This window comes from Notechis scutatus, chromosome 14 (assembly GCF_049901735.1).
Source record: "Notechis scutatus isolate UNSWTSFEM ecotype Mainland chromosome 14, rNotScu1.2, whole genome shotgun sequence".
NCBI classification, from domain to species: Eukaryota; Metazoa; Chordata; class Lepidosauria; order Squamata; family Elapidae; genus Notechis; species Notechis scutatus.
The window spans coordinates 2160841-2186860 of record NC_142022.1 but is presented as its reverse complement, the minus strand read 5'-3'; the positions used below and the strand labels follow the sequence as shown (position 1 = coordinate 2186860).

At 47.8% G+C, this 26020-nt stretch overlaps 2 protein-coding genes across 2 annotated transcripts; one reads left to right on the top strand and one right to left on the bottom strand.

Moving 5' to 3' along the window:
• Positions 1–241: 241 nt before the first annotated feature.
• NIT1 (nitrilase 1) lies at positions 242–18617 on the bottom strand. Its single transcript, XM_087943241.1, has 7 exons — positions 18517–18617; positions 17499–17588; positions 14427–14678; positions 10042–10145; positions 5422–5555; positions 1798–1923; positions 242–801 (listed from the first exon to the last, which is right to left on the bottom strand). Coding segments are annotated over exons 1-7 (987 nt in total). The 5' UTR covers positions 18519–18617; the 3' UTR covers positions 242–522.
• A 374-nt stretch (positions 18618–18991) lies between these two features.
• PFDN2 (prefoldin subunit 2) lies at positions 18992–24872 on the top strand. Its single transcript, XM_026687558.2, has 4 exons — positions 18992–19149; positions 21087–21175; positions 22717–22840; positions 24522–24872. Exons 1-4 carry the CDS (start codon positions 19051–19053, stop codon positions 24699–24701), a joined length of 492 nt encoding a protein of 163 aa, XP_026543343.1. The 5' UTR covers positions 18992–19050; the 3' UTR covers positions 24702–24872.
• The last annotated feature ends 1148 nt before the right edge of the window (positions 24873–26020 follow it).

The window sequence follows — 26020 nt, the reverse complement described above, 5'->3', positions numbered from 1 at the left end:
CCGGGAAAGGATTTTTTTACAAGAAATGAGCATTTTCCACCTCAAAAGTGGGTGAGGGGTCTCCAACTGTGGCCGCTTTACAACGGGTGGGCTCCAACTCCCAGAATTCCCCAGCCAGGAAGTCTTAATAGTTGCCAAGGTTGGACATCTCTGATCTATACAGAAATAGAGACTCTCGTGAGCTGCTTAAGGAAAAAAAAAAAAAAACGGGATGAAAGTGAAGAAAAAAAGAAAGACTAGGTGGGGCCGAAAAACTTCATTTATTTCCGGAATGAAGAAGCCCCTCTGCAGGGAAAGTGACCGACTGCCCCCATGTCAGTCTGAACCCCAAAGGTCTTGAACGGCCAAAAGCAAAAACATCCGAGGCGATCCCAGGGTGGGGATGGTGCCGAAATGCCGCCGTTGGTTTCTCTCCTTTCCCCTCAGCCCGTCCGGGGAGCAGCAGCAGCTCCTGGACGGCCAGAGCCCCCGCAGAGTCCAGCTGCAGCAGCCAAGCCCCCTCGCTGGGGGCAGCTGAGCCCGTCACGGGAGCCCAAAGCCCCATTCAGCAGCCGCCCGGCTGTAGAAGCCAGGCCGGCGGTGGGCAAAGACGGGCATCTCCTGGCGGAGGCGGTGCAGGTAAGGTAGGTCGATTTCGGCGAAGCACAAGCCGGGCCCTTCCTGGCACTGGGCCACGATGCTGCCCCAGGGGTCCACCACCATGCTGTGGCCGAAGGAGCTGCGGCACGGGTGGTGCTGGCCCGTCTGGGCCGCAGCCACCACGTAGGACTGGGTTTCCACGGCACGGGCTCGCAGGAGGACCTGGGGAGGGGAACAGAGAGAATCAGCTGGAAAGGGGCCTGGGAGGTTTTTAGATTAGATGAACAAGAGTTGGGAGGGACCTTGTAGGTCATCTAGTCCAACCCCATGCCCAAGCAGGAGACCCTACACCATTTCAGATAAGTGGCTGTCTAGAGTCTTCTTAAAAACTTCCGGCCCACAATTTCTGGTGGCAACTTCTACTGATATAAAAAGAAAGAGACGTACGACCATAACTGAGCCCCAAATTTCTGTCGCTAAGGGAGACATTCCTTAAATGACCGTTTGCCCCATTTTATGACCCATTTCTTGCCACCGTTATTAAGTAAACTAAACTTAGGAACACAATCGTTAAGGCCTCCCCATTGGCACTGTCAGAAGGTCGCGAAAAAGGGTCACGTGACCCACGACCGTCCTAAAGTCGCTTACCAAGTGTCTGAGCTTTTGATCACGTGACCCCTGGGGAATGCCGCAATGGTTGTAAGTGTGAAGAAAACGGCCCCAAGTCACTTTTTTCAGGGCTGTTGTAATTTCAAGCAGTCGCTAAGCAAATGTCAAGTCATCAAATATTCCTCTGGTCTTTTTAGAGTTGCCAACATGAAGGGAGAGGGAAGCAGTGCAGCATCTTGGAAACCGAAAGTGCATTCCACAAATGTTTTCAAAGATACTTTCTAGGTGACCAAAGTTTCTGCCTTGCAAAATTCTAACTGGAGAGCCTGACTGAGGACTCTGGGCTATGAAGGTGTCCCATTGGAGGATATGAATTACGATACACCCAGAGGGGTGGGGGGAAAACCAGGGTCAAGGGTGACAGTGAATGACGTGTCTCAGAGTCGGCTCCACCCAGACAGTGCCGGACATGTTAACTCCCAATAAATCCTTTGGAAGTTTTGGAAGTTCGGCTCAAGACTCAGGATTTCAATGGGGGTAAGGGCCAGAATCCTGACAGCAAACTGTTGTAAGTCGAGGACAACCTATAGTAAAGGCCGAAGGACTTACCTCCCAGTGGGCGGCGCCAGTTGTGACGGTGAAGGCCGACGGGTAGGTGAGAATCTCGGCTCCCGCCTGGGCCAGAGTCAAGGCCATTTCCGGAAAACGGAGGTCGTAACAGATGGCCAGTCCCACCTAGGAAAGGGGCAGAGCCAGTGAGAGACCCCTGGAAGCTTCTGTTGGTAAGAACTGAGTATACGTTAAGTAGCACAGCTAGGGCTCAACGGCCACAAGGGGAATTGGAACCCCCATCGCTAAGTGAATCGGGCCTGATTTTTATGACCTTTTTTCCCCCCCACGGTCATAAAACAAACCCAACTTCGCCCATTGACTCTGCATGTCGGAAAGCCTGAAGGAAGGTTAGGAATGGCGGTCACGGGATGCTCCGACCGCCGTTAAGTGCTGGCTGCCCAGGGTCTGGATTTTGTCCCGTGTGCTTTTTATTTTTATGGATTTGGGAACAGCCCAACTCCCTCCGAGAGGGACTCCTGAGTGGCGTGTTGGCAAACATTAAAAATAGATAAAAAGGATTTAAAAGTTCAACATTTAGATTAGATTAGATTTACAGAGTTGGAAGGGACCTTGGAGGTCATTCAGTCCAACCCTCAACCCAAGCAGGAGACTCTCCACCATTTCTGACCAATGGCAGTCCAGTCTCTCCTTGGAGGCTTCCAGGGAGGAAGCTCCCACAACTTCCGAACTATTTAGAAATAGTCAAGGATGATGGATTAATTAACCGCATTGAAGGAAATGACAGGTAGTCCTCAACTTGCAATGATTCATTTAATGACCGTTTGAAATTACAACGGCACTGAAAAAAGTGACCGAGGACCATTTTTCACAGTGACGGATGTGATCAAAATTCAGGCCCTTGGCCACCGACTCATACTGATGACGGTTGCAGTGTCCCAGGGTTACGTAGTCCCCTTTTGGTGACCCTCAGACAAGCAAAGTCAACGGGGAAGCCCGATTCAATGAACGACCGTGTTGGCTGACTTAACCACTGCAGTGATTCACTGAACGACGGTGGCAAGAAAAGTCAAAAAAATGAGGCGTTAAAAACTCAAAGGATTCACTTAGCGATCGAAATGTTGGGCTCAATTGTGGTCATGAGGACTTACCTGTAAATTCATTGTAAAGGTGAAGGGAGGGCTAGGTACGCCTCTGGACCCCCCCAGTTGATGCTGCAGAGCCCTGTTTTTCTGACCCAGCTCCCCAAACACGACAAACCCTCTGACGTCAACTCAAAAGATTCCTTAAATTGGGAGTGCCGGCGGCCCCGGCAAAAAAGTTTTCCACTGCATGCTAACAAGCCCGTCCGGCAGGGAGGTGAATAGTTGTCTGCCACCCCTATTCATCTCCGCCCCCTGCCTTTGATCCCCAGAGCTACGGTGGGGCTTCGCTAACAGTGGTGGCTCTTCCGTCCCAAGGACCGGCCCATAGATTTCCACTGCTCTCCTCTCCTCTCTGCCTTCTGCGAATCTGTGCATCAGGCGCTGGACCCGGCTGGACCCTCCTCTCCCTCATCAGCCACCTCCAGACCTGGGTGTGTCAACTCATAAAACATTTCTAGGCCTGTTTTAAGGTTGCCGTGAACAGAAGGGAAGGGGGGAGAAATTTGAAAGAGCAGAGCAGCAGCTTGGAACCGAAAGTGCATTCCGTTCTTATCTTGCAAAGATTGTAACTAAGCTACCGGCATTTCTGCCTCTCTAATTGGAGAATGTGATGGGTGACTCTTGGCTATGAACATGTTTCTGTTGGAGAATATGAATTATGATACACACCCAGAGGGGTGCAGGGAAACCAGGGTCAAGGGTGACAGTGAGTTATGTGTCTCAGAATCGGCTTCGTAATAAGTCATACCGACATGTTCGCTCCTAATAAATCCTTTGAAGTTTTTTGAAGTTTGGCTCGAGGCTCATGGTTTAATGAGGGCAACTGCCGGAATCCTGATACTGGGGGCTGTTGACTTTCCATCTGAGGGCTGGCAGATGGCCCAGGCCCCACCTCTCTTTCTCTCTCTCTCTTTCTCTGCCAGCTGCTGTCAGGATTCCATCAATCGCCCTCATAAAATCATGATCCTCGAGCCAAACTTCAAAAAACTTCAAAGGATTTATTAGAGGCGACATACTGGCCCTGCCCTGTATGAAGCCCACTCTGGCATACCTAATTCACAGTCTGCTGTGACCCTGTTCCCCCCCACCCCGCCCCTCCCTGGGTGTCTCATAAACCAGATTCTCCAATTGAGCACCTTCACAGGCTGGGTGTCATCCATCACGTTCTCCAATTCAGTATATTCGCGGGCGAAAGCTCTGGTCGTTTAGTTACAGCCTTTTCTTTTTTTCCCCCACCCAAGAATATATTTATTATAGTACTAGAGACAGCCGAAGCAAAATCTAAACAGGGAGGAAATCTCTCCTTACACATTTACGCCAACTAGAATATACATACGATTGTCAAAAATAATTGAATTAAGCATGTATGGGATGGGTGCCTTGGTTAGTGAAGTCAGCCATGGAATGCATGAGGCAACGGAACAGAGTTACAAAAACAATAATGTAATTTGAGCAAACAATGTATTTTATATGAACATAGTAAGTTTCTAAGGATGTTTTTATGGCTGGTCATATATGGGCCTTGCTTGCCAAACCCTTTGCTCACCTACCTCTCAGGATCTCTGTACTCCTGGGCCTTCTGTGGCTGAATGGAGAAGGTTAATTTTGCCCCAGTTTTGCCTGGTCTATTCGATGCCATTTTAGCTACAGCCTTTGAAAGATAAAGAGTTGGAATGTACTGTACTTTCGCTTCGCTGCGCGGCTCTTCCTAGATTCCCTTCCTCCCCCCTCCCTTTCTTTTTTAATGGCAACTACTAAAACAGGCATAGGTGGTATTCAGCATTGGCCCAACTGGTAGCAAGAAATTTGGTGTGGGTCACCAACCGGGAGTAAGTTCTGGCTGCCCATGCCTCTGACCCAGTCGCCCTCCCGCCTGACGCTCACTCATCCTGCCTGCCTGATGTTCGCCTAAGGCAGGGGTCTCCAACCTTGGCCACTTTAAGACTTGTGGACTTCAACTCCCAGAGTTCCTCAGCCAGCAAAGCTGGCTGAGGAACTCTGGGAGTTGAAGTCCACAAGTCTTAAAGTAGCCAAGGTTGGAGACCCTGGCCTAAAGTATTTTTCCTTTTTTTCCCCTCCCGACAATCAGCTGTACATAGATCAGCTGTGCCGGGACTCCTCTGCTGAGGCCCAGGAAGGCCAAAAATGGCTCAGTCCCCCTCCTCCATTTTTTGGCCTTCTGATCCTCAGAGGGGCCTTAGGGGAGCAAAAATGCCCCCCAGAGGCTCTTCTGAGACCCAGAAGGCCCCCAAAATCAGGTGGAGGCTGTAAAAAAGCACAAAAAGCCACGCCCACCCAGTCACATGGCCACGCCCACCAAGCCACACCCACAGAACCAGTAGTAAAAAAAAAAAAAATTGAATCCCACCCTGATAGGAATGTTTTTTTGAGTTGACGGCCTCATTCCCTCTTCCCCTCGGAGCCCTCAGGTCTCCTGATGCTTCCTCCTCCTCCTCCTCCTCCGATTCCTCCTCCTCCTCCTCCGACCGGCCGCAACTCCCGTTTTGAACCCCGTTACCTTTCCAACTGGGGTGGGCACAGGCGGCACCATCTCTGAGCCGGGGTTGGTGAAGGCGCTTTCCTTCAGAGAGACCCTCCCTTCCAGCTCCACGTCAAAGAGGTGGATCTTCCGATAGGCGGCAGCTACGCACCCTGAGACCGGCCTCGCCGAAGGGAAAGGAAGGATCCAGCGGATTAGAAGCAGATTCCCCACTCACGCTAGTCATACTATTGCTAAATTTGCAGAGGATACAACAGTGGTGGGACTCATCTCCGGGGGGATGAGTCTGCCTATCGAGATGAGGTGGACCAATGGTTGCTTTCGTGGTGTGGAGACCATAACTTGGTCCTCCACACCAATAAGACCAAGGAGCTGATAGTGGACTACATAGAAGGCATAGATCAGCCCTTGTTTATCAGTGGAGACCGAGGGGAGCAAGTGGGCAGTTTTAAGTTTCTGGGTGTTACCCTAAAGGATGACCTGACCTGGGGGGCTCACATTGCAGCCCTGGTAAAAAGGGCCCAGCAGAGATTATACTACCTGAGGCTTCTCAGGAAACAACAACCGGATGAAAAACTGCTGGGGACCTTCTACCGCTGCACCAGAGAGACTTTCTTAACTGACTGCACCTCTGTAGGGTTTGCCAATTGCACAGTGGCAGATGTTCTGTCTCACCTGTGACCACGAGGTGAGAGTCCAAGTTTCCAAAGGAATATAAATAAACAGACAGGACCAGGAACGACAGAGTTAAATTCCTTTGGCTGGAGAAGTCCTTGGCAGTCTTCCAAAAGCTGCCTGCCAAGTCCATAACAAGACAAGTCCATAGTCGCACAGAGAATTTGTCAAAGCTTCTATCCCAAATAAACAAGTTGTCCCGAACAAGGATTCAGAGCTAACACGCCCCCTTTTATTTCCTGAGGGGCATGTCAGTCTCTCATCTCAGTTTGACATTTCCTTTTACGTTGCATTTCACGTCTATGTCTACGTCTTTGCCTTGCATCAAACCAACATTCCTCAGTTTGATCCTCAGCTCCCCTGATTATCTGCCGACACCTGAGACACAACCAGGGAGGAAGGTCCTGGGGAGGAAGATGATTCCGAATCCTCCAGCAAAGCAGGCTCAAACCTCAGAGCCAAATCCTCCTCTTCCTCCTGGCTCAAGTCTGCGTCCTCCAGCAAAGCAGGCTCAAATCTCGAGGCCAAATCCCTCTCTTCCTCATTGCTTAAGTCTGTATCTTCTAACAAGGCAGGCTCAGACCTCCGAGTCACAACAGGCAGATAGGACGGTGCTCCAGAGGGTGAATGTCATGGCCCATCAGAGGATCATGGGTTGCTCCCTCCCCACTATGGAAAAGCTTTATAGCTCCCACTGCCTTAAGGAAGTTCAAAACATCCCCAAAGATGCATCTCATCTTGGCACCCTCTTTTTTTTTTTTTTTTTTTGAACTATTACCATCTGGCAGACGGTACAGGAGAATAAAAAAAAGGACAAATAGGCTGAAAAACAGCTTTTGTCCCAGGGCAGGAGCTCTGCTGAATTCCGCTGTATAGTGTTGATGCGGTGCCGGGGTTTTTCAATTCAATGTGCGGAGGGGGAAGGATGTGTGTTTGTGTTTATTTTCATGGTCACGATGTGCACTGTTCGATTTCGTTGTATCAGGTGCGATGACAATAAAGTAAACTAAAAACTAAATAAAGGTAGTGGGAATAAAATCTACGAAATTGCAACCTCACGTATGTAATAAGTCATGCCAGCTACAGGTCATCCTCGGCTTCACAACAAGAGCTCATTAAGTGACCCTTCAAACAACGGTTTTTCGCACTTAGCTGGTCATGTGATCAAAATTTTGACCCTTGGCAACTGGCTTGTATTTATGACCGTTGCAGGGTGATCCCCTTTTGCGACCGCCCGGCAACCAAAGTCAAGGAGGAGGCCAGATTTACTTAACAACCGTGTGTCTGACGTTAACAACCGCATGATTCACTTAACAACTAGGCAAGGAAGATTGTAAAATGGGGGCAAAAACTCACTTCGGTGTCTCTCTTAGCCACAGAAATTTGGGGCTCAAAATTTTATAAGTCGTAAGTCGAGGACGACCTGTATATCCCATCCTGCAACGTTATGCTTTCAGAAAGTGATTCCCAATGTCAACTTTTTTTTTTTTTTCTTATTTTCAGGAATATTTTTTTCTGCCTTCTTGTAATTTAAGACTCCCCATTTTCCAACTGGGATAAAGCTCATCACAATTTATTGGGGCCTTTCCATAAAGGAATTTTCCGCACTTTCGGGGGAAAAAAACCTTTTTTTTAGAATGAATGAAAAGAATATCTTGCCAGTCCTTTGGACTGGATGACCCGAGATCTAATATTTGAAGAATAAAAGGTGGGAAGTTTTCAGTTTGTTTATTTTTTTAAACAGAACTACTAGGGACTATGAGATCGCCTCTTCCAGTATTTGAGGGACTGCCACAGAGAAGGGCAAGGGGTGGGGGGTCAAAGCAGAGGTCTCCAACCTTGGCCCCTTTGAGACTTGTGGACTTCAACTCCCAGAATTCCTCAACCAAGTGGCCCAGGTTGGAGACCCCTGCTCCAAAGCACCAGAAGGCAGGATAAGAAGCAGTGGGTGGAAGAGAGAAGCAACCAGGAATTAAGGAAAAACTTCCTAACAATGAGGACAATTCACCAGTGGGACTCCTTGCCTCCAGAAGTTGTGAGTGCTCCAATGCTGGAGGTTTTCAAGAAGAGATGAGACATCCATTTGTCCAGAATGGTATAAGATCTCCTACTTGAGCAGGGGGTTGGACTAGAAGACCTCCATGGTCCCTTCCGATCCTGCTGTTCTGTTAATAGGTGGCTTTCTATGTTCATGGAGTCCTTGGTGCTATGTGAGCTTGGTTGTTTTCTTGTAGCACTGATGATGCTACCCAACTGGGTCATGAAATGTCTGCAAAAAAAACAACCACACTCAGAGACCACCAAAAAAACAACCACGCTCAGAGACCACCAAAAAAACAACCACGCCCAGAGACCACCAAAAAAACAACCACGCTCAGAGACCACCAAAAAAACAACCACGCCCAGAGACCACCAGAAAAACAACCACTCAGAGACCACCAGAAAAACAATCACTCAGAGACCACCAGAAAAACAACTCAGACCACCAAAAAACAATCACTCAGAGACCACCCAAAAAACAACCACGCCAGAGACCACCAAAAACAATCACTCAGAGACCACCCAAAAAACAACCACGCCCGAGACCACCCAAAAACAACCACGCCCAGAGACCACCAAAAAAACAATCACTCAGAGACCACCAAAAAAACAACCACGCCCAGAGACCACCAAAAAAACAATCACTCAGAGACCACCAAAAAAACAATCACTCAGAGACCACCAGAAAAACAACCACGCCCAGAGACCACCAGAAAAACAACCACGCCCAGAGACCACCAGAAAAACAACCACTCAGAGACCACCAAAAAAACAACCACTCAGAGACCACCAAAAAAACAACCACTCAGAGACCACCAGAAAAACAACCACGCCCAGAGACCACCAGAAAAAAACCACGCTCAGAGACCACCAAAAAAACAACCACTCAGAGACCACCAAGAACCCCACAGTTCCACCCTGATCTACAAATCTTCTCTTTCAGAAATATATTTCACAAACTTTTGCCTTTTCTGGTACGGTTTCTTTCCAGGGCAACTTTTTGCCTCTATATATAGCCTTCCTTTCAAAATGTAATTTCAGCAATGTACCTAAGAGTCCAAGTGTCATTTAGCTTTAGATTTATTCAAAGGCTTTTTCTATATGACTTATACTTTTAAACAGCTGCTTTTCATCACCCTGAGCCCCAAATCAGTGTTTAGAGATTGTAATGTCTTTGTCCCACAACAAACTGCAATGCAGGCAAACAAACCACCTGTGGGTCGGGCACAAAAGTGTAAACTCAGGCATGCTGTACGCTTTGTTTTGACTTAACAAGTTGTGTAAACACAGCCACTGTATTTCATCAACACGATTTACGTCTTCGTTTGATGTGTGAAGTCTAATGTAATTTTTTTTTTCAACTATCACCACTGTGAAGCAGAATTTTTTTAAGGAAGCATGGACAATCCAGATACAGATTAACGGAATTGGAAGGGACCTTGTAGGTCATCTAGTCCAACCCCACCCCCCAAAGCAGGAGACCCTACACCATTTCTGACAGAGGGCAGTCCAGTCTCTTCTTGAAAGCTTCCAGGGATGAAGCTCCCACAACTTTCGAAGGCAACTTCTGTTCCATGGGTTGATTGTTCTCAGGGTCAGAAAATTCCTCCTTATTTCCAGGTTGAATCTCTCCTTGTTCAGTTTCCATCCATTATTCCTTGTCTGGCCTTCGGGGGCCTTGGAGAATACCCTGACCCCCCTCCTCCTCTCTGTGGCAGCCCCTCAAATATTGGAAAGCTGCTCTCCTGTCTCCCCTGGTCCTTCTCTTCCCTAGACTAGCCAGGCCCAGTTCTTGCAACTGTTTGTCGCATGTTTGAGTCCAATCTGACTCAGCACCCTTGTGGCTGTGCTCTCTCGGTGCAGGAATATTGGGGGAGTGGGGGGGGGGAAAACCCCCCACCTAATTTAAGGACATTTCATTACCTGTGGCATCCACAAGTAGGTGGCAGTTGTAGATCCGCCGCGTGCTCTCCCAATCTTTGCCCTTCTCGTGGAAACCTCCAAGAGACAACCACACTCCACATTCCCTGCCAGGAAAAGAAGCAAAGGTTTGTTTCCACCTGGGCTTACCTGGCTGAGGTTCTCCCCTTCCCCACTTGGTGGCACCTACGGAAGACGGAGCCGTTCTCTGCATCTGCTACAAGAACTAAGACCTTCTATTTCTGAAAGAGTCTTTCGTTTGTCACCCTTAGAGGTGTGGCCCAACTCCCAGAATTCCCCAGCCAACCATGCTGGCTGGGGAATTCTGGGAGCCGAAGTCCACACCTCTTCAAGTTGTTAAAGTCGAGAAACATCGTGTTAGGACGTGAACACATTTTTAATATGCTTTATCTTCCCTTTATTATTACTTTATAAATAACTCAAGATGGCCAACATACTCAACAGACCGTCCTTCTCTTATTTTGCCTGCAATAACAACCCAGTGGGTGGGGCTGAGAGAAAGTGACTGGCCCAAAGTCACCCAGCCAGGTTTCATACCTAAAGTGGGACAAAAACTTACCATCTCCTGATGATTGGCCCAAAGTCACCCAGTTGGCTTTCATGGCTAAGGCACAACTAGAACTCAGAGTTATCTTGGTAATTAGCCCAGTTACCCAGACATCTTGCATGTCTAAAATAGAATTAGAACTCATCATCTCATCTATGAGCTGTGGTGGCACAGTGGTCAGAGTGCAGTACTGCAGGCTACTTCTGTTGCCTGTCGGCTGCCTGCAATTTGGCAGTTCAAATCCCACCAGGCTCGAGGTTGGCTCAGCCTTCCGTCCTTCCGAGGTGGGTAAAATGAGGACCCAGATTGTTGGGGGCAAGAGGCTGACTCTGTAAACTGCTTAGAGAGGGCTGGAAAGCACCACGAAGCGGTATATAAGTCTAAGTGCTCTTGCTATCTCCTGGGTTCTAGCTTGGCGCCTTAACCACTAGACCAAACGGATTTGAAGCCAAGATGGCGCTGACGACAGCTGCCTCAGTGAAATGCTCTCTAATGGTTTCTTTATTCCTTATTATTATCTGCAATTCACTATGGATTTCATACTCACGAGACCATCTGCTAAGAATTAGGCAATGTTTTCTTAAGGAGCAGCTTTCTGATTCCTCACCCCCACCTGTCTTTGCAAACGCGGAGGAGATTCTAACCAACAATTTCCCGGTGCTGTGGATTACAACAAAGAAAGCAAAGAAGCGACCACGCTGGAAGAGGAGAAGAGGTAAACGAGCGGAAATTTCAAACAGACTAAGGAATGGGGGGGGGAAAACTCCTCTCCCTTCAATCTTTCTGACTAATTTACGCTCACTGGCTAACAAGATGGATGAAATTCATCTCTTAAATAGATGGAATTCTGATTTTCATAATTCAGCTGTTTTTTGTTTTACTGAAACCTGGCTTAATCCACAAATTCATGGGGACAACACCATATACATCCCAGGATATCAGACATTTAGATCAGACAGAATTGAAGAGACATCAGGTAAAACAAAGGGTGGAGGATTATGTTTATATATCAACAACAGCTGGTCTAAGGATATAACTATAATATATAAGTTTTGTGATGAAAACTTAAGAGTCTTTACATATCAATTGCAAGCCATTTTACTCTCCACGTGAGTTCTCCTCATTTCTCCTAATAGCTGTGCATGTTCCTCCTGTGTAAACAAGACATTACGAACTCTTGCTGATCAAATTATGGAGGCTGAAGGCAAACACACAGGTTCCCTTCCCATCATTTTAGGAGATTTCAATCAAGCAAATTTAAGGAAAGAGCTCCCAAAATATTTCCAGCATGTAAATTTTCCCACCAGAGGCAAAAATATTTTAGACCACTGCCACACAACAGTAAAAGATGTTTATAGGTCTTTACCACAAGCAGCTGTGGGACACTCTGACCACTGCATGATTCACGTTGTACCTGCCTACAGACAAAGACTTAAAACCATGAAACCAACAATTAAATCAGTGAAGACTTGGTCAGATGGGGCAAAGCTGAAACTCCAGGCCTGCCTTGATTGCACTGGTTGGAATGTTTTTGAAGGTGCCTCTGCAGACCTAGATGAGCTCACATCATACGTTAGCTTCTGCGAAGACTTATGTGTACCAACAAGGAACCTGCAAATATATAGCAACAATAAACCTTGGTTCACAGCAAAACTTAAGCAGCTTGGTCGTTCCGAAGAGGAAGCCTACAGAAAAGGTGACAGAATGCTATACAACCAGGCCAGAAACATATTAACAAGAGAGATCAGAGAAAAGCAAAAAGAAGCTACTCTGAAAAGTTAAAGAATCAATTCTCAACAAATGAACCAGCAAACATGTGGAAAACTCTTAAAAACATCACTGGCTTCAGCAAACCTCCTTCCCAGGCAGAAGGAAATCAACAACTAGCAGATGACCTGAATGTGTTTTACTGCAGGTTTGAAAGGAAACTTCAGCCTCCTATCTCCACAACCCACATCTCAAACACACCAACAACAGCCAAGCCTCCTACAACTGGCCCCAATCCATTGGGCTCACAACCTCTGGTGATCACAGAAAAAGAAGTGCAAGATCTATTACACAGACAGAAGCCAGGGAAAGCACCAGGGCCAGACAAGATAACTCCTTCTTGCTTAAAAGTCTGTGCTGACCAATTGGCCCCCATCTTCACCCGAATCTTCAATAGATCACTAGAAATGTGCTATGTTCCTTCCTGCTTCAAATGCTCTACTATCATCCCAGTGCCAAAGAAGCCCTCCATCAAGGAACTGAATGACTACAGACCAGTTGCTCTAACATCTGTAGTTATGAAAATCTTTGAAAGGCTTGTGCTGTCCCACCTGAAAACCATCACGGATCCGCTGTTAGATCCCATGCAGTTTGCATACCGAGCAAATAGATCAACAGATGATGCGGTTAACATGACTCTGCATTACATCCTATAACACCTTGAATCTCCAAATACCTACGCAAGGGTCCTCTTTGTAGACTTCAGTTCAGCATTCAATACCATCATTCCAGACACTCTTCTAAGTAAATTAAACCAACTAGCGGTACCTGAACACACTTGTAAGTGGATCATAAGCTTCCTAACAGACAGCAGGTGAACCTAGGCAGAATCACATCCAATACCTGTACAATCAGCACAGGGCCCCCCCAAGGCTGTGTGCTATCTCCACTTCTCTTCTCCCTACATACCAATGACTGCATCTCAAAAGATCCATCTGTTAAAATACTGAAGTTTGCTGATGACACAACAGTGATTGGTCTCATTCGAGACCACGATGAATCTGCATACAGACAGGAGGTTATACAACTTGCCTCGTGGTGTAACCGGAACAATCTGGAACTGAACACACTCAAAACTGTAGAAATGGTGGCAGACTTTAGAAGAAACCCTCCCATACTACCACCTCTTACAATACTAGACAACACGGCATCCACAGTAGAGACCTTCAAATTTCTAGGTTCTACTATATCACATGACCTAAAATGGACACCTAACATCAAAAACATCATCAAAAAAGCACAACAAAGAATGTTCTTTCTGCGCCAACTCAGGAAGCTCAAACTGTCCAAGGAGAACTGCTGATCCAGTTCTACAGAGGAATTATTGAGTCTTTCATCTGCACCTCTATAACTGTCTGGTTTGGTTCTGCAACCCAACAGGACAGACACAGACTCCGGAGAGTAATTAGGACTGCAGAAAAAACAATTACTACCCACCTGCCTTCAACTGAGCACCTGTATGCTGCACGAGTCAAAAAGAGGGCTGTGAAAATATTTACAGATCCCTCACATCCCGGACATAAACTGTTTCAACTCCTTCCCTCAAAACGACCCTGTAGAGCCCTGCACACCAGAACAACTACACACAAGTGCAGTTTTTCCCCGAATGCCATCAGTCTGCTAAACAAATAATTCCCTCAACACTGTCCAACTATTTACAAAGTCTGCACTCCTATTACTGTTAATCTTCTCATAACTCCTTATCACCCACCCCCTCCCACTTGTGATTGTAGGACTGTAACTTTGTCGCTTGTATCCTTACAATTTATATTGACTGTTTCCTAGTATGATTTGATTGTTGATTGTACCCTATGACTATCATTAAGTGTTGTACGTTATGATTCTTGATTCTTAACGAATGTACCTTTTCTTTATGTATACTGAGAGTATTTACACCAAGACAAATTCCTTGTGTGTCCAATCACACTTGGCCAATAAAGTATTCTATATGTTCTGGGACTGTTTTTATCATCCATCTTCGCTGCATGTCAACAACCCCCCCATAGGGATCCAAATTCTTGAAGGAGCCGTTCTGGCCCCCCGAGAGTCTTACCTGGCCAGGCTGACATAGCGCTGAAGATAATCCCCCTCCAAGGGCTCCGCCAAGCTGAGGGTCTCTTCCGTGCAGCTGCCAATGAAGTCAAAGGCTTCCGGGAGAAAGACAACGCAAGCATCCCGCCGAGTGGCCTCTCGGACCAGCTGCGAACAAGCCACCCAGTTGCGTTCTCGGTCTGGCGTCGACGTCACCTGGCAGACCGCAATGAGGGGCTTTGGGCCTCTCGCACCCGAGAACATGGCTGGGGAGCTGGAGAGGAAATATGGAAAAGGGTATCAGAGCAACACAGGCAACCCAGTCAGATGATCAATAAGAGTCCCTTTATTAGCTCCAACTTTGCCTTGAATGTCCTACTTATCTTCTGGGCTGGAGGGAAAAACTCCCAGGAACAGCCTTTGGCTGCAGAGAATCAAGTCCAAAACGTGGTCAACAAAAACTGTAACTATAAGTCCAATCAAGGCAAGAGGAGGTAATTAGTCTGGCAGGGCAGGAGAAGGAATTCCAGATGTGAAGGAACGGCCATAATTCAACATGGTTGGGAAGACACAGTTTGTTCCTAGCAGACACCACACTCAGCTTGCATCTCTTTTAAACTCTCATTCCCACGTGTGGCTAATGAAGGGAATCAGGGCCCTTTCCTCCCGCGTAAGCCACGCAACCCATGTTGCCCCCTTCTCCGTTTCTCCCGGCGTGCCCTAGGATGAAGACGGGGTCTTCCTCTGAACTCCCTTTCCCTTGTTCTACCTCTCTCCTGCTCCGCCCAGCCGGACTTTTGCCCTTCCCCAGTTTCCTCCACAGCCAATGGAGCCATACTCCCGCTCCCTGTCAGCTCTTCCGCTTCCTCCTCGGATCCAGATCCTGACAGAGGCATGACAAAATCTATGCAGAAATCATCACACACACACCCGGATGAGAAACAGAAAATTTACTTCACATTGAACTCCTCCATTTAGCTTTATGCTTTTGGGTTGCTGGGGACGAAAACATTTGTTGTGATATCAGCTTGTCTGCTTGGAAGCCATTTTTCTTTGAGGCTTCTGGGCTGCCACATTCAGTGCCAGGGAATTTGGGAGGGGGGGGGTTTAAGGAGCGGTGGAAGATTAGCCACAACATTCCTTTCTCAGAAAGTCAAGGACATGTTGCCCTGCACCCGGAGGGGAACGACTGGGGATAGTTGTCAAGCCTGAAATTGACATATGCGTAGCCCTTTTATTTAGCCTTCTTATATATTCCTTTTCTTTTTTTCTCTTTGCTGGTTATGGGGTGGAAGGGTTTCGGGCTTGCCACATTCCTAAGGTGGGAGGAGCGGAGATAAAGAGTGGTGGCAAACCTTTTTCGGCTCCCGTAACGATAATTGCACACGCGCGCTCGTGTGCCAGCACCCAGAAGGCAATGAGTGCTGGCCCACCCCCCACCCCCGTGCCTGTGCGCACAATCCCCCTGCAGTGTGCTGCACATCTGCATATGCACGATCCTCTTGCTGCGTGCCCACCTGCGTGCGCGATTCCCCCGCCATGCACAGCACGTCTCTGCACCTACGTATGTGATTCTGCCACATGCCACGCACCTGCGTGCGCAATCACCCTTTCATGCGGCGCACACCCGCGCATTCACGTGCAATCACCCTCGCGCCGCGCATCTGCGCATGTGTGCACAACCCCCAGCATGCGCTGCATGACTCTGCGCATGCGCATGTGTCTCCCACGCTCCCCGCGCATGTGTGCCAGATACCCAACAACCAGCTGTCAGGTGGTGGCGGCGTGCACACATGCGCAGTGGAGCTCTTCCTGGCAAGCTCTCACATGCCGGGGGAAATGGCTCTGCGTGCCATTTCCAGCACGCATGCCATAGGTTCGCCAACACGGAGCTTGGTGGTTCTCCTTCCCGTGGGAACGAAAGCTGACCCTGCTGCGACCTGGAGGTGGAGGCTGATGGCACCAGAAAAACGTTGATTTACTTCTATTGGGGAATGTGACTTTTGGGGGATGTTTCTAACTTCCAATATTATGTGGTGCAATTCCGGGTTGGGTCAGATCCGGAATGACAAACAGACTTTGCCAATTTGATGCTTTACCTAAATAAAAGAAATTGTCTTGGAAGGTGGACTTTGCTCTTTTCTTTTTAAATGGATTTCATCACTTGGAAACCGAAGTAACGATTGGGCCATGTGATGGCTTGATGGATGCCGGGGATGGATCTTTGGTTTCTCTTTTGGGAAGGGAAAACCCGGAGTTCTCAGATTCGGGTTTTTCCCCAGATGTGCCAATGTGGCATCTCTAATAAAATGGATCTTTGGGAAGATGATAATTCTCCAAGTTTTTTTTTCTCTGGAGCTTACTTGGAACGTTGACACATTAACCAGAAAGAGAACAACTGGAGTTTTTGTTTTATGTTTTTAAATCCCAACCTTTCAACTAGATTTAAAATGGCAAAGCTCCTATTTTAAAATTATGAATCAGCATTCTTGTTTAGTGCTGGAACGGTTGAATAGAAATCAATGAAGATTGCACCCATAGCACGAACCAGCGCACTGCATTTTTAGCCTACTGTGTTTTTGTGTACTCAATATACTTGGTGGATTGTTGTTCTCTCTGTTGTGCAAATCCCCCCAAAAGGACTCAGTTGTGCAAACCATGGATAGCATGGTGCAAAATTCTGGGAGTAAACAGAACCCAATTCCTCCTTCTTAATTCCTTAATTCTGGGCCAGGATACCTTGCTGGGTTGCAATGAAAATAAACAAGGGAAGGCCACATACCAAGTTGTAAAAAGCAACAGAAATCAGAGTTTTTAATAGATTAACAGAGTTGGAATGGACCTTGAAGGTCATCTGGTCCAACCCTCAGCCCATGCAGGAGAGACCCTACACCATTTCTGACAGACTTTCTTCTTGAAAGCCTCCAGGGATGAAGCTCCCACAATGTCTGAAGGCAAAAGTTATCCTTCAGATACGACTGAACTGTAACTCGCAGTTCAGCATGCTGGAGCTTCACACCTATTTTTCCATTCTCCCGCCCCTTCTTACTGCTCCGTGGATGTCATGTGCAAAAGCGGCCCTGAGGTGAGTTACCTGTTGCCAGGTCCCTGGCTCGGGATCCCTCTAAACTGTTTCCCAGCACCGCACAGGATTTGCAAGGTCTTCTGGACCGCTCCTCTCAACCTAGAATAGTCAAAGAACGAAAAGGAGGACAATGGCTTTAATAGAAGAAAATATCTGTAGCTCAGAGGTGAACTGTAAAATCCTTGGTGATCTCTGAGCTTGGCTCTTTGGTACTTGGGCAAACCAGCCATCAATAGATACATAGCGTTAAACTATCTACCTGTATTTTATTTTCACCTCTTCACCACTCCATAGATTCTTTTCTTACAGCAGAGGTCTCCAAACTTGGCTACTTTAAGACTTGGGGACTTCAACTCCCAGAATTCCTCCAGCCTGTGCTGGCTGGAGTATTCTGGGAGTTGAAGTCCCCAAGTCTTAAAGTGGCCAAGTTTGGGGACCCCGTCCTACAGTGTGATTCATTGGTATGTTCATATGACTCACTGAACCCAGCTGAAGAACTAGTTCAGTGTTTTTACAAGCTTGGCCCCTTGATGATGGGTGCACTTCCAAACTCCCAGAATTCCACAGCCAGGATGGTTTAAGATGGGTGGACTTCAACTCCCAGAATCCCACAGCCAGCATTGCCTAAGGATGGACTAAGGATGATTTAAGATGGGTGCACTTCCAAGTCCCATAATTCCCCAGCTGACAGTGTTTTAAGTTGGTTGGACTATAATTCCCAAAATTAGCCAGCATGCTTTAAGAGGAATGGACTTCAACCCCCAGAATTCCCCAGCCAGCATGCTTCAAGATGGGGAATTTGCTGGCTGGGGAATCCTGGGAGTTGAAGTCCATTCCTCTTAAAGGGGCCGAGTCTGAAAAACCTGGCATTTGCCCAACTTGCTCCTCTGGGTTAGCCACACCCCCATGCCCTGACGCCCCGCCCCCAAATGGGCCAATGGGGGGTCCTGATTTTGCACGTGGGGCTGCTTCCTCCAACCTTCCAGCCCGCCCACCGCCCCCCAGCCCTGCAGCTCCAGCGGCCCACATTCCGCTCCTGCCTCCGGCCACGGCGTATCCCGAGGAGCCTCCGCGGCAGCGGCAGCAAGTCCCCCTCTGCTCCAGCTCAGTCCATCCCGGAAGTCCAACTGGGCCCCTAACAAAGATGGCGGCTGCGGCGCTCCACAGCTCTCTCCGTTTCCGCTTCCGCTCGCCTGATTTGAATAACGCTCATCCTTTGGCCGTTTTCCCCCCTCGCGGGCCGGTCACGTGGTACTGGGGAGGGGGTTCAGCCGCCGCCCTTAACAAAGATGGATGCCTCAAACGGGTACCAGTCTGAAATAAACCGCCGAAGCTCGACTCTTTCCCCCGTCTGCGGGGGCGCCTTCCCTCTCTGATGCAAAATTTTGGTTTTCAACGCGGATGCTGTCATATTTCCTGGGGAGAAGAAGCGAGGAGAGGACGATTCCCGTGTCAAACATGGCGGAAGAAACGGCGCCAACGGCCGCTTCCGGTCCCGTTAGATAGAACCCGGGCAACCGGAAGTGGTGTTTCTTCCCAGCCCGGAGGGAGGAGGGCGAAGATGGCGGAGGAGAGCAAGAGTAAGAGCGGCCTGGCGGCGACTCCGGCGGGTCCTGCTAGCGGCGGAGGCGGGGCGGCGAAGCCCTTGACTCCCGAGCAGGTACTGCGTGGGGCGTCCCGGGAGCGGGAGCCAGCCGAGCGGCGGGCTCCTGGCCATGTGCAGAGCGCCCAGCCGAGCAGGAGGATGCGGTTGGATGCGGTTGCTAGGGGCGACGGTGCTGCTTCTCTCCCCTGAGCATGTGCAGAGCGCCCTGAGCCCCCACCAGGCCTATAGCGGGGCTCTTAGGAGACCTTATTTACTTATTTTATGTATTATTTATTATTCATTTTGATTTTTTATTATTCACTATTAATTTATCTATAGCTGCCCCTCTCAGCCGAGGGGGGGGGAAGAGAGAGGAGAGAGAGTGTCATAGAAATACAGGCAGTCCTCGACTTACAACCATTCGCTTAATGACCATTCCAAGTGGCAATGGCACTGGAAAAAAGGGCCTTGGGATCATTTGTCACCCTTTAGGACCGTTTGCAGCCTCCCCTGTGGTCACGTGATCAAAATTTGGACATTTGGGCAACATCTATGACGGTCGCTCCCCCGAATCACGCGATCCTTTTGCGGCCATCTGACGAGCAAAATCAGCGGGGAAGCCAGATTCACTGAACAACTGTGGCAAGGAAGGTCGTAAAATGAGGCAAAACTAACTTAACGGCTGTCTCACTTAGCAACAAATGTTGGGCTCATTTGTGGTTGTAAATCGAGGACTACCTGTAGTTTTCTACCTGAAGGCAGAAAAGATCTAGTCTTCTACTGAGTCTGTTCTTTGAGGGAGGGGTTGGTCTTTATGTTTAATTTTATTATTATTATTATTTTATTATATTTATTATTTTTCATAATTTTTGTTTGTTTTTATTTTTATTTTTAAATGAAATGCCATGTGGTGGACATGTACTTATCCCAAGGACTGACTCCGCTGGAAGAGCTAATGCAAAGCAAGCTTTAAAGATACGTGCAAATGCAGACGTGGGTCTGGGCTCAATTTCACGTTTGAGGAGGTTGTGTTTCCCACATTGTAGTGAGTTTACCAGTTACTAGAGCAGGGCAACTTTAAGACTTGTGGACTTCAACTCCCAGAATTCCTCAGCCGGGATAGCTTTCGTAGAATTCTGGGAGTTAAAGGCCACAAGTCTTTAAAGTTGCCAAGATTGGATGATCCCTGTACTAGAGCTCAAATCTTTGCAGGGATTTTGTCTCTGGTAGGTTTGAACTGGTTCTTAGCAGAATCCACATTCCACATGGAGAAGATTCTGTTCCTTCAAACAACGAGAAACATTCATCAAAGTCCATTCCTAAAACATTACAGAAAGACACACACACACATATCTCTCCTGCTCCCAACAGGAGCTTCTGATAAAAGTGGCCGTGCTAAGCCATCCAGATTGATTCTGGAAAGTGACACAGGCAGTGTATATACATTTAATAAATAAAATAAAAGATACTGCAACACATTGTCGGAACCACCTTTCCTACTGTCATCAGTGAGGGAAGGGAGGGGAACAAAGGAGGAACCAATGGTTGCTGTATACTTTTATGATGGAAAATTGGGAGGGGAGAATTGACAGTTGAAGAAGGACAGAGCACCCTGGAATCCGGTTCGAGCTGGCATCCTGGTGTCCTCTGGGCCATTTGCCCTGGGTGTGGAATTCCACCAGCCCAAAACACCTCAGAGTTTCTCATAACATCACGTCACAAACTATTTGGGGGGGAGGAGAGGAATCTGGAATATAGCAATAAGACTAAATCACTTCACAGTGCTTTCACAGCCCTCTCTAAGCAGTTTACAGAGTCAGCCTCTTGCCCCCAACAATCTGGGTCCCCATTTTACCCACCTTGGAAGGACGGAAGGCTGAGTCAACCTTGAGCCTGGTGGGATTCGAACTGCCAACTTGCAGTTGGTCGGTGGAAGTAGCCTGCACTACCGTGGCTCTAATGAACTAACAGCGGTTCTAGTTCACCAACATGGGTGTAATTTCTCCTTCCAGGTGGTAGCAGGATTCAACCGCCTCCGCCAGGAGCAGAGAGGTCTTGCTTCAAAGGCGGCTGAGCTGGAGATGGAGCTGAACGAACACAAGTATGTCCTGGCCACAAAAGGAAAGTGGGGATGGTCTTGATTCTTGGCAGACGGTTGCAATTCAGTTCGGGTAGCCCAGATCTACCCATGACAGGTAGTCCTTGAGTTACGACCACAATAGAGCTCAAATTTCTGTTGCCAAAGCCTGACAAGTTGCTAAGTGAGCTTTGCCCCATTCGCAACCTTTCTTGCCGCCGTTGTTAAGCGAACTGCTGCACTTGTTAACTTAGCAACACAGTTGTTAAGTGAATTTGACTTCAGAATTGACTTGGCTTGTCAGGTCGCAAAAGGGGATCCCGTAACACTGCGACCATCATTAAATGAATCGGTTGCCCAGTGTCTCAATTTTGATCATGTGACTACGGGCAGGGGTGGGATTCAAAAATCCCAACAACCAGTTCGCTGCCCGTTTGCTGGGTGGGCGTTGTTGAGGTAATTTCCTGTTAGGAGAATGAGCGTATACAGGGAGGCGTATAGAGAGTAGTGTTTGAATAATACACACACAGCACACAGATACACTGTACAGTAAATGTAGGTTTTTACTGTCGATAAAGGTTTAACCAAAGTTCAAAACAAGCAGTCCAAAGTCATTCACAGGTTAGTCAGCTTTCAGTCCAGGGATAATCCAATAACAAAGTCCAGTATCAAAAACAGTTCAGTATCAGACTTACATCAAATCCAAAAATATCAGTCAATTAGAAAAAATGGAGGAACGTCAATACTCTCCAACAGAAGGAAAAAGATACTCACTGAGACACACTCTGAGACTAAGACTAAGACTAAACGACCCAGGTTTCTGGCTCCATCTTATGGCTGTTTGAGAAACCACACCTAATTACAATTTTAGCATTCCCTTAAAGATACAGTTTTAAAATGTTTATCCTGGTTTATATATTTTCAACCCAAATAGCTGTTAGGTGACTTATATTCCTAACAGGCGTGGCCTACGAAAACATCCAGGAAGGCCATTTTTCTCCTTCCCCAGAGTCCGGAGGCTTCCCTCGGGCCTCTGGGAGGAAGAAAATGGCCGCCCCCGGGCTCCGGAGGCTCTCCGGAAGCCAGAAATAGCCGTTTCCAGACTTCTGAAACTTCCAGGAAGGCCATTTTTCGCCCTCCCAGAGCCTCTGTGTGGACTCTGCACCTTACCTGCATCCAAAACGTGCCATGTGGAGATTCCTGGGAGGGGAGGTGCTGGGTAGGCGGGGCCAGCCGGTTGGTTTCAACTACCGATTCAGCGAACCAGATGTCAATTTAATATCCGGTTCGCCCGAACCGTCCCGAACCAGCTGAATCCCAGCCCTGGCCACGGGGATGCTGCAATGGTCGTAAGTATGAAAAACAGTAACTTTCAAGGGTTCCTAAACAGTTGTAAGTCAAGGACTACCTGTATTCCAAATATGGCGCCACCGGGCAGCAATGAGGCTTCGACACGGAAGTCTAGCAAACCGATTGGCAGGTCCCTTGATTTTTAGATCCCTTCCTTGGTGTTGGCCTTGCCTGGAAGTGCTGGAGCGGACTTGCAATTTTCGTCTCCTCTGCAGGTTGGTTATTGAGACCCTCAGAGAGGTGGACCCGAGCCGGAAGTGCTTCCGCATGGTAGGGGGGGTGTTGGTGGAGCGCACCGTCAAGGAAGTCCTCCCAGCCCTGGAAAACAACAAGGAACAGGTAAACCAGAGTTGCTGGATGGCAGGATGGATGGCAGACAGCAGGAAAAAAACAACAACCCACAGATGAATAAATCAGGCTGTTTGGACATTGGGCAGCCTCTCCAACTCTCAGCAAAGCAGCAAACGTCTCTTTGACATCTTTAATGAAGGCTTTGACTAGCTTCATTGTCCCTTAGACTATTTTGAATGTCCACTAATTGGCATACATTCAAATGAAATTTCATTGCATAACGGCTCTCAAAGGATCACCCCCTCAAATATACACTACATAAGCATGACAAGATAAATAAACAAATACAAAATGATGCATATACCCAGGGATATTATAAGTATATGACACAGGTTGTCTCTGACACGACTTACAACGGAGCCCCAAATTTCCATCGCTGAGCATGGCGGTGGTTATGTGAGTCGTGTCCCCTTTGATGATATTGTTTTTTGGCACAGTTGTGACGTGAATCACTATAGTGAGTTGTGCCCTGCAATTTGGAGAGAAGCAAACCCCAAGGGGAAGAGTGCCATTTGACCCCGGTTCTCTCCCAGCCTTGCCAATTTTTCACCACCAGCCTTCATTAATTTTCCTGCGTGAATAACAGATCCCAGCCTCCCAATTCAGTTCATGTTGGACATAATTCCATGTTAACTGCATGACATTATTTTTCTGAGCCTAGATCCGACCAAATAGACATGCCTGCCTCTTCAAGGACAGTGAAAAGAGAGCCTGCATTCCTTCCTTGTTCTTTCCTTCCTTCCTTGTTCCTTCCTTCCTTGTTCCTTCCTAATTCCTTCCTTCCTCCGTCCCTTCCTTCTTCCTTCCTTCCTTTCTAATTCCTTCCTTCCTCCTCTTCCCTCCCTCTCTCCTTCCTTCCTAATTCCTTCCTTCCTTGTTCCTTCCTTCCTTGTTCCTTCCTAATTCCTTCCTCCTTCCTTCCTTCCTTTCTAATTCCTTCCTTCCTCCTCCCTCCCACTCGTTCCTTCCTAATTCCTTCCTTCCTCCGTCCCTCCCTCCCTCCCTCCTTCCTTCCTAATTCCTTCCTTCCTCCTCCCTCCCACTCTCCTTCCTTCCTAATTCCTTCCTTCCTTGTTCCTTCCTAATTCCTTCCTCCCTCCCTTCCTTCCTAATTTCTTCCTTCCTTCCTTTCTAATTCCTTCCTTCTTCCTCCTCCTCCCTCCCTCCCTCCTTCCTTCATAATTCCTTCCTTCCTTGTTCCTTCCTTTCTAATTCCTTTCTCCTTCCTTCCTTCCTAATTCCTTCCTTCCTAATTTCTTCCTTGCTTCCTTGTTCCTTCCTAATTCCTTCCTTTCTTCCTTGTTCCTTCCTAATTTCTTCCTTCCTTGTCCCTTCCTAATTTCTTGCTTGCTTCCTTGTTCCTAATTCCTTCCTTTCTTTTTCCTCCCTAATTCCTCCCTCCCTCCTTCCTTCCTTGTTCCTTCTTCCCTTCCTTCCTTCTCTATTATTTTTAATAAATAATCCAAGGCGGTGAATATACTTAATCCTCCCTCCCTCCCTCCTATTTTCCCTCCAATGATAACCACCCTGTGAGGTGAGCTGGGCTGAGAGAGGATGACCGGCCCAGGGTCATCCAGCCCGATTTCGTGGCTAAGGCGGGACTTGAACCTCCAGCCGCCGCCCCCATTGGCTGCCTCTTGTCGCCTCTTCCCTTCGCCCTCTTCTGCAGATCAACAAGATCATCGAGACCCTGAGCCAGCAGCTGCAGACCAAAGGCCGGGAGCTGAACGAGTTCCGCGAGAAGCACAACATCCGCCTGATGGGCGAGGAAGAGCAGAAGCCGGCGGCCAAAGAGAGCCCGGAGGGGGCGGCTGCCAAATCCAGTTCCGCTGGGGTCCTGGTCTCTTAAAAAGAGGAGTGGACTTGTATGGAAGGACTTGACCCCACCCTCCCTCAGCCCACAGTTGCAGCTTTGGATCTCAAGAGACACCCCCCCCCCCCACCGTTATCACTATGGATATGTTATAGGGTCGTCATCTCCTCTTGTGTTTTGTTAAATAAATGTTGGTTTGTTGTGAAATTTAGGCAAGCTTGCAAGTTTATACCAGGGGGGTGAGGTGTGTCTGCGTGTCCAGGGCTGTGTTGTAGTTTTTTCAACTTTTAAGATACGTAGACTTCCAACTCCCAGAATTCCCCACCCAGCAATTCCCTGGTGTCTGTCCCCACTGTATACCTGCTTACTCTCCTGTGATCCCTTTCTCTGCAACCTCTCCATTCTAAGGACTGAGAGACAGGAAATGGGCATGGCTGGCTGTGGAATTCTGGGACTTGAAGTCCAGCCATCTTCAAGTAGCCGAGGCTGAGAAACATACGAGATAAGAGACGCCGCTCCGGCTAAAGCACATTTTGGTTCCTTGACTTTAACAAATGGAGAAATGAGGACAGTTGCTAAAGGTGAAATTCTGCATGGTGTCTGTGGAGCTTCGTTTTCTCACACGTACATTTGCCCTCGCCGGCAAAATATGCAAGGCAATTGTTGTCCTGTGGGGTATTGGTTTGGGAAAGCCGTGCCCCAAAGCCCCTCCAAGACAAATCCCACCACAGAACGTATTTTTAAAAAATATTCAGGATTGTTTCATTTTGTAATTTGGGATAAGAATGGGCAACGTTTATTCAGTCCTTTTGAAAAATGAAGAAAAAAAAAAACATGCTTGGTTTGTCAGGTAACACATTTTTAAAGTGAGCAAGGTGACTATTTCGACTCCAGGAGCACTTCAGAAATGTGTTTTTCCTCTCTTGTCACAACTGCGGGAAGTTGACCAACACTTCCCATCCTCCCCACACAATGCAGCAGGAAAATGGTCTAATTTTTTTAAAAAATGAGAATGGGAGAAATGTTTTCATTCCCTCTCTTGAAACGCCCTTTTCTACAAAACTTAACATTCACGTGAAAATATATTTGCTTTAGTTCATACATTAAAAGCCACTACAGGTAGTCCTCAACTTATGACCATAAGTGAGCTCAAAACTTCCCAACAGTGGTTAGTGAATTTAGCCCCATTTTACAAGCTTCCTTGCCACAGTTGTTCCTGTTGATTGTTATGTTAGTAACACGGTCGTTAAGTGAATCAGGCTCCCCCATTGACTTTGTCAGAAGGTCGCGAAAGAGAATCACGTGACCCTGGGACACTACCACCGTCATAAATATGAGTCGGTCGCCAAGCAGCT

What these genes read in the sequence shown, in the direction of transcription:
- NIT1 (XM_087943241.1), bottom strand. An exon ending in AGCCAGGGACCTGGCAACAG is followed by an intron (nt 14,679 to 17,498) that starts GTAACTCACCTC and finishes TTTCCTCTCCAG; the next exon opens with CTCCCCAGCCATGTTCTCGG. An exon ending in CTGGCGCCGCCCACTGGGAG is followed by an intron (nt 802 to 1,797) that starts GTAAGTCCTTCG and finishes TCCCCTCCCCAG; the next exon opens with GTCCTCCTGCGAGCCCGTGC.
- PFDN2 (XM_026687558.2), top strand. Translation starts at nt 19,051, where the DNA reads ATGGCGGAGGAGAGCAAGAGTAAGAGCGGCCTGGCGGCGACTCCGGCG. An exon ending in AGCCCTTGACTCCCGAGCAG is followed by an intron (nt 19,150 to 21,086) that starts GTACTGCGTGGG and finishes TTCTCCTTCCAG; the next exon opens with GTGGTAGCAGGATTCAACCG. An exon ending in TGGAAAACAACAAGGAACAG is followed by an intron (nt 22,841 to 24,521) that starts GTAAACCAGAGT and finishes CCTCTTCTGCAG; the next exon opens with ATCAACAAGATCATCGAGAC.